A 14,141-nucleotide genomic window follows, 5' to 3' on the forward strand; every position below is an offset into this window, starting at 1 on the left:
GAGATGGGCCATCTATAACTATGTCAGTGCCATGTGACGGGTATAATATACGATGTCCTAGCCTGTCTATAACGTCTAATGAAGCTAGGTACTTGTTTACATCCTCGTAGAGATACGGCACTGGTGATAACGGGGTGTTGTTATATATGGCATCACCTACAAACACACTCCCTTCATCCTTCAGCACGAGGACACAATGATCCGACGCATGTCCTGGTGTTGCAATGACTTGAAGAGTCGTCTTGCCATCACTCGTCGTCACAATATCTAGATGCTTGACAAATTTAAGCGTCGAGTCGGATGATGCCGAAGCATTGGTATTGCTGCTAGTAGAATCACCATCAGATTTCAGCTTAAATATTTTTAGGTTTGGAATGGCTTTATGTATTGATGTGAGTCCGTTTGAGTGGTTTCCGTGTCCATGAGTTAGCACAATCGCGTCCACTTTCAGGTTGTTGCGAGACAGATGATCGAGGAGCGTCGGTGTATATGATGGATGACCTGTTCCTGCGTCTACAAGAATCTTTTGCCACACACCAAGACCGACGAGGTAACTGTTTGTTGGCTGTCGTGAATGTGGACCTGATGGCGGTGATATGATGCGCGTGACACGTGGAGTGAGCTTCTGTACAACCGTACTAGTAGTAGTTGAATTGGTAGTATTGGATGTCGTAGATTTGATTACTCTGTCTTGAAGCACTAAAAGTGGATGTTGATGATGTTAGCTATCATGTGAATTGGTCCAACTAGACCTTTATACTAGATTCGATTACCACTAGTCTGATGCATGGATCTGCATTTCATGCACACATTTTTATTCACACGACCAAGTCTCATCAAGAATTGATTCCTCATCTTCTACTTTGTTTTTGAGCTCAAGACCAGGAGCTTGCTCTCCTAATGGATGGAATGAGCTCTAAAAGAATTTATATGGCCAACAAAATGTTTCCTATGACGATTAACGTGTCATCAACTCAAGATCAGTAACATTAAACTCGGGAATCGCAAACACATCGTCAACTGTGCACCTGTATTCAAGTCCACAAGATGGAATTGTTTGATCGGAGTCGGCATCTTTTTGGCACGTGGAAATTATTTAAGCTTTTTCCTTCGCAGGGTCATCCTCCTCTTGCTACGTGCTTCACAAGACACATGTGTTGTGCACTGTGTGTAGTTTTGCAGTGGCAACTACACGTGTCAAATCAGTATTTATCATTGTGGATATCGCAACGAGTTTCCCCACGTGTCCCCACGCAATTATTCGTTAGTCCGGTCGTAACATATTCAAACCTTGCACCAAATTACACTGTCAAACATCACCCGAATGCCGCCAGGCAACTTGTGCCTGAAAATCACCATAAAAATCCCCGTGAATCCTACAGTTACCCTGGCACTGAAACTCGTACCCTACGAGGATAGCGAGGGGCATTCCAAACTACCGAACTAATACATCATACGAATCATACAAATTGCTCGAATCTCCGGAAATTTTGCGAAAAAACCATATTGAGTCAAAACAAAGTCACTTATTGTTTGCCGAACGCTACACACTGAGAAGCCGATCGTGTCCTAAAACGTTTAATTCTATGAGTTTTTAACGACCATGGAGTATATTGCAGCCAGCAACACGCTGCAATACCCCTCGTCAGGGAGAGCGAGGCAATCTAGTAAAGTCGATGTGAAAAAACCTATGTCGTGGATGGAACGAATGCAGCCTTCGAATTGGAGGATTCCGTTGTGGGTTTTATTAATGTGTACGTATCAGACAATCACAATTCATTGCGTTTGTTTGCATTCTCCAACATCCAAGATCTAAACCCAACTTCCAAATCCTTAGCATGGAAGGCCGTCTTCACTGGCGCTTTAGCACTAGTCATTGGTCTCCTAATGAGAGAAGCTACAGCCGTTTCAGAAGATTTAGGTTCTCATCTCGCAGATGCAGCAATGAAAAGTGCCTACTTGTCAATCGACGGCATTATGGGTAGTATTGAGGACTCTATGATTACAATGACTGAGAATTCACTCGTGAATTCACTGGTTAATTTGGATCCCAATGTGCAAAACACAGGAATCAGTTCCATTGACATGAGTACTCATAATGATGTATTGGGTGGGCCATTATATTCATCGTGCTATCCATATTCGCAATGTGCTGCAACAGGGCTATCGATTGGAGATATCTCGTTTATGGGATATAATCGATTGGGGGCAGCGATTAGCGCTCCTGATATATGTAAGTTGTCTTTCTTGTTGTTTCGACATCAAAAGGGTCACGACGCTAAAAATTATATTTCCTCCATTTTCTGATGATCACAGTTTATCTGCAAGACAACAGCACATACTATGACCCAGTTTCCCCTGGTCGCAAGTTGTACACGAGGGCCATGAATTCCAATTACAATGCGATCATCAACTCGTCATTATTTTTGCAGACCAAAAAACTAGATGCAGTCTCAAATACATCTGCTGTATTGCTCTCACAAGGGTGGTTGAACTTCAAGACTGTAGGTATTTCTTATCGGATAAACCGTTGTTTGACCTGATATATATAAAGTTCAGCTATATGACTATCACTCCCTTAACTCAATCGCTGGTTCGTCTACTTAGGTTCCGTTTTGGGGCTCGAATGTAACGCCTATACAGAAGACTTTTGCACCTGATGCGGTTACCTTTACAAGTTATCTATTCTATTATCGGGTTGGCTGGTATGGATTGCCTTACAACCAAAGCAACAGTGGTCATTGGTAAATGGCAATATTTGAACATCTTTTCTCTGCATTATTTTGTTTGCTTCTGACATAAGGTACCTTTTTAAGGAATCACGCTGCATGGATGGCTATATCGGTACCAGGATTCGAATCCGAGCTATCTGGTATGTTTCCAATTAAATTCAAGTCTTGTGGACCCAGAGGATCAAATTCTAACTTTCGTCAATTTTTCTCAGGATTGAATCCCTCAACCAATGGACTGATCTATATCATGAATTCTGATGGACTCATGAGTAAGAGCACAACGAAACCTCTATCTTCTGCCATGATCAGGCCAACTGACATCAAAATCTTTTACCTGTAGTTTCCTCATCAACACCAAATATCAGTCAGATTGGACTCACAGACGCCCAATACTCAGCGTGCAGCAGTCCTAACGATGTCGTTGCATCATCATGCAAGTTCCTAGTTTCCACATATGGAAATATTTCAGCAATCCCCAATCTCTCACCTCCGTTATTTGCAAACACTGCATCGGGACAGCACTTAGTATCTGCTAGATGGATGCTTAGGAGTAATGTCGCGTAAGTGCAATTTTTGAGGCTTGGGCCTTTTTCTTCTGTCTGCTGCTCTGCTATCCGACAGAAAAGCAGCTATATTGCTATGTAGCTAAACATATCGTCACTTTGACAAACCTTAGATGGGTAATCGTATCATGCATCCCAAGATCCGACATATATGCTGGAATCGACGCAACAACATCTTCCGTTATAATAGCTACCGTCATGATTGGAGTTGTGGGAGGGTGTGTCTCCGCGGCTCTCTTCACGTTTGCAATTACCAAACCGTTATTTACGTTAAAAAAATTGATGGAGGATGCACGACACTTGGATTTCAACCGTCTGTCAAAGACTCTAATGCTTAAACAGAGCTTAGTTGCTGAGTTGGCGTCTATGCAAGGTATGAGAAAGTTGGGGAAAATATCCTGAAGTCGAAGTGATGCGTGCTTTTTTTTGGTTTGGATTGATGTATCAGGAACTGACCCAAAACGCAAACATGTCTGTTACCAACATATCGCTTTATACTCTCTAGAAACATTCTTCATCATGATTCAAAGGTTCTCTGACGGACTAATCCAACACGCCAGTCTCATGGCTGGATCGAGCGCTCAATTACCACCACCGTCACCTAGAGCACCAAGTACACTCCGATCAGATTCCAGTTTGGCTTTACGTGATGCGACGTTGGCATTTGCACCGCAAATATCAGTGATTGGCGGTACACCTACTGGACCTGTGTCAAGATCACGACAGCACTCGCAATTAATGGATCCATCAAGGATGCCGCAGTCGGTCAAAGAGGAGGATTTAGGGATGATTAAATCTGGCATTATTATTTGAGGAACACGAACGGAAAGCACAACCCGACCTTCCCCTACTCTTTGTCTGCCTTTATTGGAATTGTGAATTATGTTGAAAAGCGGTGCTTTGTGAGCCGATCGAACGGACTTCGAAATCATACAGTATTACAACAAAGGACAGCTCCTGAATCTTTGAACACGAAGAACTCTTTTTCATCCCTCATGCTGTAACATTCCATCTCTCGTCATAAGTGTGTTTGTAAACAAGAAAACGAGTAATACAACAACAAACTTTTCAGTGCTCTACACCGTTTTTCAACGAGGATTAATCATGGTCTAATGTGCGGTGGGCTGTCTTTTCATCCGTCTGACATAATCGTGGGGGGAGTTTGAAATACTCAACGATTGCAATGGCTGAGAATTCGCTGGTGCCGTCGTCAATAGTCAGCTGGGATCGATAGGTGCCGAACAGCATACGGACGTCATGGGAGGCCCATCATATTCAGCATGTTACCCATACTCACAATGTCTTGTGACTGGATTATATGAACGCCCTTTTGGGGTATCATGCTGCTGATCCAAGCTTAGACAAGTTGTCTTTTCAGATATATGAATCACGATTTCAAAACAGGTATGCACTCCTTCTGTGAATCATTCAACCTATGGCTTTACTTTTGTATTATGAGTTCTGATGGAGGTACCAGCTACACTCTGTTGGATGCCAGTTTGGGTTTTCGTGACATGAGACTGGCACTACCCAATCATTTATAGCAGCTGGTTTGTCATTGAATGTTGGAGGTGGAAGTCGTGTCAAGATCACGACAGCATTCTCATCTAAAAAATACCTTGAGAATTCACAGTCAGTCAAGGAGGACTATTTTGGGATGCGCTATGTCCTTTTTTGTCTGCTTCATGTACTGAATCAGGTCGGAATTTGTTTCTTTGCTCAAAATCCTGAACTAGGACAAAAGGGACACTTTAAAATCTTTGAAGGAAGGAGCACTGTTTCCTCTCTCATTTTTATAAGAATTTAATGTCTGATTATACTTCGAGTTTTGTAAACCAATGGAGGAATGATACACAAGGAACATTTCAATGCTCTACATCGTGAATGCAGCGACTTCAACACGTAAAATATGGTTTGAAATCTTTACAAGAGTTTGACGTCTCCTACCCTGTTCGTTTTTTCGCTGGATTTTGAATGAGCGAAATTGGCGTCGCATCGTCATGTCGTTACGTTCTAATAATTCACAATACAATATTCTCATCTCGTCCTCGATTGCAACTTGTTTATTTTTAAAACCTGCTCGTTCTCGTCGCTTTACACATTTTCGCTCACAGTGACATACAAATAAGCAAGATGTTTGCCATCCGTCGCAACGTAGTGCCAGTCAGTTTCCGATACATCAAGTCGGCAACTGCTGCTCGAGTATTGGCTGTTAGAAAAGGCAAGTTCGTTGTATAGTGATATGTTATGAAAAACAGCTTTTTTTGGTCCTAGCAGGTTAGAGAGGAGAACAGAGGATAGGAAGTACAGGGATATAAGAATGAGTGAAAGCAGGAGATTAAACTCATTGGCATTATGGATTTGGGATGCAGTTTTATGATGTATGAACCAAACATTCACGTTAGTCGGAGCTCAACATTTCAAGACAACAGAGGACAAGATGCAGCATGAAAGGACATATGAAGAAGGAAGAATTATTTATTTTACAAGCACAATCATCAAGGCCTGGCCAACCACTCCTCTCTTCCTTCATCTATGACCAAAAAAACTGCACCAACTCATAATATCCTGCACTCGAACTAACTACCCTTCCCCCCTCACAAACAGCCCACGACTCGCACGCACCCTCCAAGCACGAGCAAACCACAACAACCCCTCAAATCCCCGGTTACAGAGCTCCCGGTGAGGTCGCCACCAACTGGGAACTAGCTACGGGCACAGAACGTTACGAATACATGGCTCGTCTCGCCGGTCAAGATCCTTGGGAGGATTTACATCCAATTGTGCAAACCAGTATGGGAACAAAGGCGAATCCGGTTGTTGTCAAGGGCGTTGATCCTGAGAGATATATTGGATGTACTGGTGAGTCATCGATTGTTTGATATGGGATGTGTAAAGGAATGAAATTGAATGGAGGAGTGCTCCACTCGTGCATTCAAAGATGCGATTGTACGACATACCACATCAATCATTTTCTTTTGTGCTCGCCGTCTGTGGAGGAGGACGTTAGTCGGGATGGATTGTGTCGAGGGAATTTTGAATTTACGAGTGCAGCAGGCGTATCCAGAGAGGACATTAGTTGACCTCCGTTCATGTTCTTTTTTTCGCTCACCAGCATAGCATTCAATCTTTCCTTGATCCAACCACGTTATATTTTAATAGGTTTCCCTGCTGACTCTCACGAAGTCATCTGGCTCACCGTCAAACCTGGAAAGCACTTTGACAGATGTCCACACTGTGGGAATGTGTTTAAATACGGTACGTAACCAGCTTGTGTCAATCATCCCATTTGTCTGGGATTTCAGGTAACCAACATCCTGTTTTTTTCTCACCACACAGTCCAAGAACACGCTCACCATTAAACAATGGAATTGAAACAAGAGTCGAGAAGGAAGATACAATCTCCATTATTATAAAATGCAAAACAACCAGAAAAAACTAGTGCTGTTGTAAGAAGATGGTAGCAAAATACAACTATTAAGATGGAATACGTTCAAACGTGGCAAACAAACGCGATGATTACTGATCACCATATCCAAGTCCGAATAGCCCAAGTTCAAATACCTCTATATACACTTCCCCAATGGCTACTACTACAACTTCAACAATAGCTATGCGCAAACTTCAATACAAAAAAACCACCCATGCTGGTCTTCAACCAAAGATTCAAATTGAATATCTATGTACACCACTACTACCCCCGTTCATTCATTATTCGTCAACCCACTCTTATCACTCTCAGCCAACGCAGTATATATAAGAGTCCTCATCTGAGCAAACAGAGTGCGGTCACGCACAATCCTCCCAATATTCTTGACCGCCTCATCAGCACTTATCTGCGATGAGTTAAACGATGCGACGTTAGACGCAAACTCTTCAAATTCCGATGGCAGTAGTGCGTCTCGGATGTGTTTGTATAGTGTTGGTGCGTCGATATATGAGGGCCCTGATGGTGGTGATGAGAGGGTTGAGTGTGGTGGTTTGGATGGTGTGGTTGTATGTTTTGATGTTGATGGTTTTGTTAGAGATGAGGGAGTATGATGGGGCATTGCATTGTTGTTGTTGTCATCGTCGTCGTCATTGTTTGGTGTGCTGGTTGATGGTGGTTTTGTGAATGTTTCTGGTGTTGCGACGCGATCGGGAGTTGATTTCTACCATTGAGTTTGGTCAAAGAGGGTTCAAGAAAGACTGTGGAGTTACTGGCAAAAAATCAAGGGATCACGCGTCCTCATACCTGTAACTTTTCAGATCTCTTCCCAGGTGTATACTGCTTGCCAGGCGTATCTCCTACTTCACGCCAATCCACTGGTATCCTGGGCGGTAGTTTTGAGGTGGTATACGATTTCAGTATAGAAGGTGGTGGTAACTGCGGTGTTGGAGACGATCTAGCCTTATTGCCGCTGCTGTTGGTATTTAAATTATTCGATCGTGGAGTTGTAGTTGCTGATTTTGGTGGTTTGTCACTATACTCGGCGCTCTAATACCAATGGAGTTGGGTTGACAAGTCAACAAAAATACCCCCAACGTCTGAATCAACACAGGCTGATTTACCAAATCAAAAGATCTCATTGTCTGATCCTGTAAGAATGATACATGATCTGCATCTATCTGTGATCCAGCAGGAGAATATGACTTTTGGTGTTGCAGCACCTCGTTTTCTTCGATGCCAGCTTCAGTGAAAGAGCGGTCTAGTCCATCCACAGTCAAGACTGGACCGTATTCGACCATGGACACGATTGACTAGTGAGTAGGGTGATTAGAGAGTGGTGTTAATATGGAGCAAGATGAATAGTCCAGCGACAAAAAGGACACGTGGTTCTCCGTCATGGCATTTCCCAATTTAGCATATAATGACCTTTCTGAATGACTCCAACTGACTAGCAGATCTCTTCAGCGCCTGATACCGATCCTGTATGGTATTCTTTGCCAGAGCAAGAGCCTTCTTTTCAGACACTTGTTGAGCTAGACTACGTTGCAATTCATCATTTTTGCGTTCTAGGTCTGCGATTATCCGATCCTTTGCGGATACTTCTGCTTCTAATGCATGGATCTACGAGGGCGAGAGTGTGAGTGTTTTGATTGTGCGAATGCAGTGAATATGATAACTGGGTTTAAGCATGCAGCAGGCAATATTGGAATTCCCCGTACTTGTTGTCGTTGATTAGAAGCAGCAGCCTTCCATTGAGCAAGCTCTGAGGACAAGTGAGTAGCACGGTACTCGTATGCTTCTTGGATCAATTGGAGACCAGTTTTGAGCTATTGTATGAAATCTCAGTTCGACTAATGGTTTTTCAACAAAAAAGCAACAGTCACATATACGCAGTGACACGGCACCTTGATGTCAGCATCTGTCTCTCCATGCTGCCTTGATGAGCCCGTACTGGCATTGAGTTTAGCAGAGCCGTTTGAGCTCAGGATTGAATTTAATAGTAGTCCGTCAGCGTCGTTGGCCGTGGTGCGTCTTGATGGTGATGTTATTGGCATGTTATGTATAGCTCTAATGCGATACAATAAAACGGTGAGCGAAGCTTCTTGATGGTAGATCCAACCAATACCAAGAGACGCTATGTCAGTTCTTGTGCTATATTGACATTGATTTAAACAATGATGCACGTACCAGGGTGACCTGTACTTGATCCACCAACGATCAGATGAAATCCAATGCTTCCTTCTGTTTGGTTGTTGTTGCAACAGCATGCCACGACAAGAGAGACAAGAGAGTGACCGCTTGCGTATCAATTGAGCTCCAATATTTATTCTCATTATTCATACACGCTCTGCACACGTGCATCGCGTCAAATACTCACATTTCGTCTGTCTCAATTCCAACACACATTTACAACGAATTACACATATACACCTAGATCATCATGGCACCAACAGCCACCAGACTGCCTGCTCAGGCCGCAAGAGCAATGCAAGCTGTCAGTCCCGTGCAGGGTGTCGTAGATGATTGGACTAACTGGGAAAGGTAATCCGAATTGTGAACTGCAATCTTTCTTCCTGTTGAATTGCATCAAACACTAATTGTTTGCGTATTTTACTACCTTAAATATCACTAAATTTAATACTCTAATCTCACTCAGGTTCCGGGAAAAGGTGGTTCAATACAGCATCACGACTCTAGATGCTGCATTATGGACTTGCATAAACACAACTGTCTTGTTCATCATGGCGTTTGTTGGCGTCGTTTCCTACTTGTTTATCGGTATGTCCAGTGAATCTTGCTATTATACGTGTTGCATCTATCCTGCATCTGTTCATTACAGATCTTGGCCTCTTCATCACATTATTTTTGGCCTCAAAACTCTCAAGACTCACACACACAAAACACCACAGAACCAATCATCAAAACCTTCGCCCCATACTTTACAAAACCATTCAAATTCCAAAAGGGATCCACAACCGTCGCAATTCAGCCTTCTCTCATATCGTCATCAACCCCAGACTTTTTCCCTGCTTATACCAGATACTTGTCGTCGGGCGGTTGGGAAACTCTAGGTCCCAAACTGGCTGATGCTAGAAATATGAATGAACCGGTTTGGGATGGTGATGTGGCTAGATTCATGATACATCTGAGTGCATTGAGTTATGAGCATCCTGATGTTGTTGGTAAGTGCTGAATGAGATTTTGTTTGCGGGCAGAACAAAAAACGACATATGAAGCTGGCCGTATGACATACTCGTACCAAGGGCTACCTCAAATCCTCACAAATACTCACACCAACACGCTCAAATATAGTCAACTTTGCTACCCAATGGCGCCTCGAAACAGTCAAAATCCTCCGCAAATCATTCGCATGCCACATCTTCTACTCGTCCCAATACAAATTCGCAACTGTCTGCTTCAAGGGCACATCCCCCTTCGACCTCTCCGAAGTCCTCACAGACCTAATGATGATGAAGGTCCGTCCAGACGGCGGCGTCATCCCAGGCCAAGTCCACGAGGGATTTTATAATACCTTCCAGTGGGATTCACCAACCAGGAAGGATGAAGCGTGGGCACGTAAACATCAGTGTGAGGTGGATGCCATATTTAATTTGTTGAGGTCGACGGTTATCACGAGGCTGGGAAGTGGGGCTAGTATTTGGGTTACGGGACATTCGTTGGGAGGGGCACTGGCCACTGTGTTTTTGTCGCATATGACGTATTTGGCACAGAGTCCGTTGACTAACTCTGCGAGGTTGAGGGCTGCGTATGTTTTTGGATCGCCAAGAGTAAGTTGTGGTGGTGGTTGATATGATGATTTCATTATTGAGTGGTTTCAGTTCTATTGCCACAGATGGAAAAATTCCATCTGTGGATGTCACAACTATAAGGGTTGACTCTTACCAATTGCTGCATCGTTAGGTTGGAGACTCTACATTCGCAAATATTACAAATGCGTCAGTGGCTGCTTCTAAAGCAACATGCTTCCGTATTGGTACGAGCCCAGCAAAAAAAACGCTTTCTCTACATCGATATATTGCAACGTGTCTCACATACAGTTTCTCTCCCCCTCATCTACCAATCCATCAGTAAACGCAAACGATCTAGTCCCAACCCTCCCGCTCTCATCAAACATACCCTTCTCAACATACAAATACGCACAAGCTGTATCCCACGGCAAATCGCCCAACATGGTAACCGATTTCGAGCACGTTGGAACTCCTGTCCTTGTTGGATACGATGGAATTGTTCGAATGAACGCTGAGCGAAATTGGGCACTAGCTGGTAAAAATGTATTCGGATGGGCCATTGAGTGGCCGAGATTCTTGTTTGATGTTGTGAGACGTCGAGAGACGCTTGCTTCTTTGGTTGGGAGGAATCTTATGGTACGTGTCTGTGTGAGTTGCATATTTGTTTGTTGTTGTGGGTGCTTCCGGACGTTCATCAGACCGATAGTGACCAAAACGGCGACAGTTTTTTGTGGTTGATGAGGATTATTTATTTATATACCGAGGTCAGCTCTAATGACTGATGTACACCCATATTTATATCTCTAGTTATTCCCATACGATCATTCCCCAGCAGAATATAATCGTCATCTAGCTCCCAAGGTCAAGTGATGGACACATGTAGTGTAGTTGTATATGGAGGACCCAAAAAGTTGTGTTATATCCCCTGTTTGTTGATATTGTTGTTGAAAAGGAAGAAGGAGAGTGTGTTAGTTACGATGAGGTGGGAGTTTGTATAAGTGCAAAGAGTGGGTTTGAACAAAATGTATAGTCACGCCGTAGCCAAGCGCTTTTTGCTTCAGCGAATAATATAACATATAGAGAAAAAAATTGTCCAGCTCCATACCAGTTGAGATTCAATTTCCTTCACGATGCTTTCCATACTCTGATCAATATTCACAGTAATCAACTGACTAGCTTCATCACTCGTCGGCACTTCCAGTGTAGCCAGCTGTGACGTGAGCATATTCGCCTACATCGTAAATTTTAAGTAAATTGAGCTGTCATCACCCAAAAAAGAAAACACACCAAAACATGGTTTTTGACATACCTTCATAAAATGCCCCTTCCTGCCCTCAATCCTCCTCCTCAGCACCTCTTCACCCCCTTCCAAATAAACAATAACAAACTTATCAACGCCGTCCTTCAATATATCTCTATACCCTCGCTTCAACGCACTGCATCCAAGCACGACAATGTCTGATGTCTGTTGCTTTACGACAGTGTTTATATGTGTAAGCCATGGGATGCGGTCTGTGTCTGTTAGTGGTATTCCGGAGGACATTTTGGCGAGGTTTGAGGCTGGGTGGTATGTGTCTGCGTCCATGAAGGTTGAGAATGTGGAGGGTTTGGAGGTGTGGTTGGCGTTGAAAGAGTCAGAGAGGAGGGATGCGATGGTTGATTTGCCGGATGATGAAACGCCCATTACGAGGATTAGTTTCATTATTCGTGATGAGGTGGTGTTTGGAATGGGGGTGACAATGTTCAATATCGCTCGTGAGGTATCAAATGTTGAAGAAGGGCAACATGACAACCTAGGCAACAACCAGCACTCGAATGCGACCACTAAACGATGATATTTAAGTCGTGGCTGATGGTTTGGGTCCATAAACTTTGCGTTGAACGAACTTCAGACCTCGCGTTACTAACCCCTTACTAACGATGACAAAGAATGTCTGCTCTAGAAAACGAAGATGTCAAGTATGCAAAGGACGAATATCATTCTGCTTATTTCGAATGACTGATCAGTATCATCAAATTCCATCTTGCAGCATATCTATGAACATAGAATCACAAGTTTAACTTTGGAGCTCCGAAATCAATTTGCCGAACTTTAGTAGCAACTGTCGAGTTGAATTTTTGGGAATTTAAAGCACTCGACAGCTTCTTTACCCTTGAATTAAGACTCGCCAGCCAAGATGTTCTACGCCTACATACCTTCCGTGGGTTACTGTGAACCGCCTTGCCACTTTTACTAGCAATATAGACGAGTATATTCAGCCAGACTATTTAATGGATTCAGTTGCAGCCAAACTTTCAGTCCTCAAAACAACCACAACTTTGATCGAAAAATGAACATCATTCTAAGAGTAATTCTTGCAATCCTGAATGTAATTCTTCAAATGCTCCAGCCCATCTCCCGCAAATGGGAGTATAATATGCGCTACCACGATCTCCTTATCTCTCTGGAACTATCATTGGCTGGATACTTTTCCATCAGTCCTCCAACGCCAACAGTTTCACCATACTACCCAATGGTCGAAGTCAAGATCTGGTCTACCCCCGCCGAATTTCGTTTCGGAGTTCAGATTGAGTATTCATACAATATCAATATCGGTGGAGACTTGTGGCTGACAGTCCATGGAGTGGCATCTGTCCAGCTAATCCACAAAAACGAAGAGTGAGAAATCTAGCAGAGTGAAAAAAACCTCCATAAACTTGTTTGTGCACAATCCAAACCAGAGCGAGGCAACAATAAAATCAAATCTTTTTCTGTTCGTTTCGTTCAAGGTTGTGGGTAGAGCGTGTGTTCGGGTGTACCTTGGTATTCGTTTTCGACGCAAAGCAAAACATTGGCGTTGAATTCTGTTGAACATGAGCCCTGCTACTGCTCTCTTATCGTAAATGAGGCTTGGGTTCAATGCTTCCTACTCTACCACAGCTGCTACCTTTGCTCTTGCCTTCAAATTTTGTTTTGCATTTGTCAGTGTCATTCTCCTTGCTTCACAATGGGCCCCACAAGAACAGCTTGAAAGACGCGAAACTTCATATTTGTGTAAATTCTGTACACATGAAAGTCTGACCAAATGTATTGACGTTTTCTTTTGTACACAATTTGCATAAACAACAAAACACTTCTTGCTTCAACCTTCACATCGACTTCGACCTCTGCCACCTTGACCATCACCACGACTTCCAGTATCAAGCCAAAATGCATATACTTGAGCGCCAGGATCTATCAAATGTTGTAGTGAAGTATGAAATTCATACCGCGAAAGGAAGGCTCAGAAATCGAGTTCCAATGATATACTCACATTCATGTCGCAATTTGATGCATCATCGGTCCGAAATCGTCTCCTTCTTCTCGCTCAGCTTGATTGTTCCTTGCTGCAGATATTCAAAGCGCATGTGGCAGGTGTTTGGATTATAGCTGAAACAAACAAAGCAGCAATCTACCTGAACGAGCTCCACGATTTCGATCGCCTCTTCCTTCACGACCAGGAACCCCACCTCCGTGAGTATCAGCTCGAAATGCAGACACTTGACCGCCAGGATCTATAAAGTGTTGAAGTACCGTTCAACGTTAATAAGTTATAAAATTCTTCTTGCGAAAAAAGTAGAGCCATAACAGTGGTTTGATTCATGGCGTACATTTACGTCAGACCGCATCAATAATCTGATTCATCGT

General features: G+C 43.3%; 5 protein-coding genes across 5 annotated transcripts; 3 read left to right on the forward strand and 2 right to left on the reverse strand.

Annotated features, from left to right (window-relative positions):
* Positions 1 to 1,603: 1,603 nt before the first annotated feature.
* Positions 1,604 to 4,108, forward strand: SmJEL517_g01838 (uncharacterized protein; the record flags this gene model as incomplete). Its single annotated transcript, XM_031167766.1, has 9 exons — positions 1,604 to 1,754; positions 1,838 to 2,233; positions 2,317 to 2,504; positions 2,608 to 2,744; positions 2,817 to 2,872; positions 2,945 to 3,001; positions 3,073 to 3,292; positions 3,409 to 3,668; positions 3,801 to 4,108. The coding sequence occupies 9 exons, from the start codon at positions 1,604 to 1,606 to the stop codon at positions 4,106 to 4,108; spliced, it is 1,773 nt and encodes a 590-aa protein (XP_031026365.1).
* A 1,320-nt stretch (positions 4,109 to 5,428) lies between these two features.
* SmJEL517_g01839 (uncharacterized protein) lies at positions 5,429 to 6,177 on the forward strand (the record flags this gene model as incomplete). The annotated part of the gene is made up of 2 exons (XM_031167767.1): positions 5,429 to 5,520; positions 5,970 to 6,177. 2 exons carry the CDS (start codon positions 5,429 to 5,431, stop codon positions 6,175 to 6,177), a joined length of 300 nt encoding a protein of 99 aa, XP_031026364.1.
* An 822-nt stretch (positions 6,178 to 6,999) lies between these two features.
* Positions 7,000 to 8,779, reverse strand: SmJEL517_g01840 (uncharacterized protein; the record flags this gene model as incomplete). The annotated part of the gene is made up of 6 exons (XM_031167768.1): positions 7,000 to 7,446; positions 7,530 to 7,772; positions 7,847 to 8,035; positions 8,151 to 8,345; positions 8,444 to 8,551; positions 8,630 to 8,779. The coding sequence occupies 6 exons, from the start codon at positions 8,777 to 8,779 to the stop codon at positions 7,000 to 7,002; spliced, it is 1,332 nt and encodes a 443-aa protein (XP_031026288.1).
* A 386-nt stretch (positions 8,780 to 9,165) lies between these two features.
* On the forward strand, positions 9,166 to 11,344 carry SmJEL517_g01841 (uncharacterized protein; the record flags this gene model as incomplete). Its single annotated transcript, XM_031167769.1, has 7 exons — positions 9,166 to 9,266; positions 9,382 to 9,503; positions 9,635 to 9,907; positions 10,038 to 10,513; positions 10,647 to 10,719; positions 10,815 to 11,110; positions 11,282 to 11,344. 7 exons carry the CDS (start codon positions 9,166 to 9,168, stop codon positions 11,342 to 11,344), a joined length of 1,404 nt encoding a protein of 467 aa, XP_031026289.1.
* A 46-nt stretch (positions 11,345 to 11,390) lies between these two features.
* Positions 11,391 to 12,176, reverse strand: SmJEL517_g01842 (uncharacterized protein; the record flags this gene model as incomplete). Its single annotated transcript, XM_031167770.1, has 3 exons — positions 11,391 to 11,399; positions 11,580 to 11,705; positions 11,784 to 12,176. 3 exons carry the CDS (start codon positions 12,174 to 12,176, stop codon positions 11,391 to 11,393), a joined length of 528 nt encoding a protein of 175 aa, XP_031026290.1.
* Between the last annotated feature and the right edge of the window lie 1,965 nt (positions 12,177 to 14,141).

The sequence above is a fragment of the Synchytrium microbalum genome (assembly GCF_006535985.1).
Source record: "Synchytrium microbalum strain JEL517 chromosome Unknown SmJEL517_scf0006, whole genome shotgun sequence".
Classification (NCBI taxonomy): Eukaryota; Fungi; Chytridiomycota; class Chytridiomycetes; order Synchytriales; family Synchytriaceae; genus Synchytrium; species Synchytrium microbalum.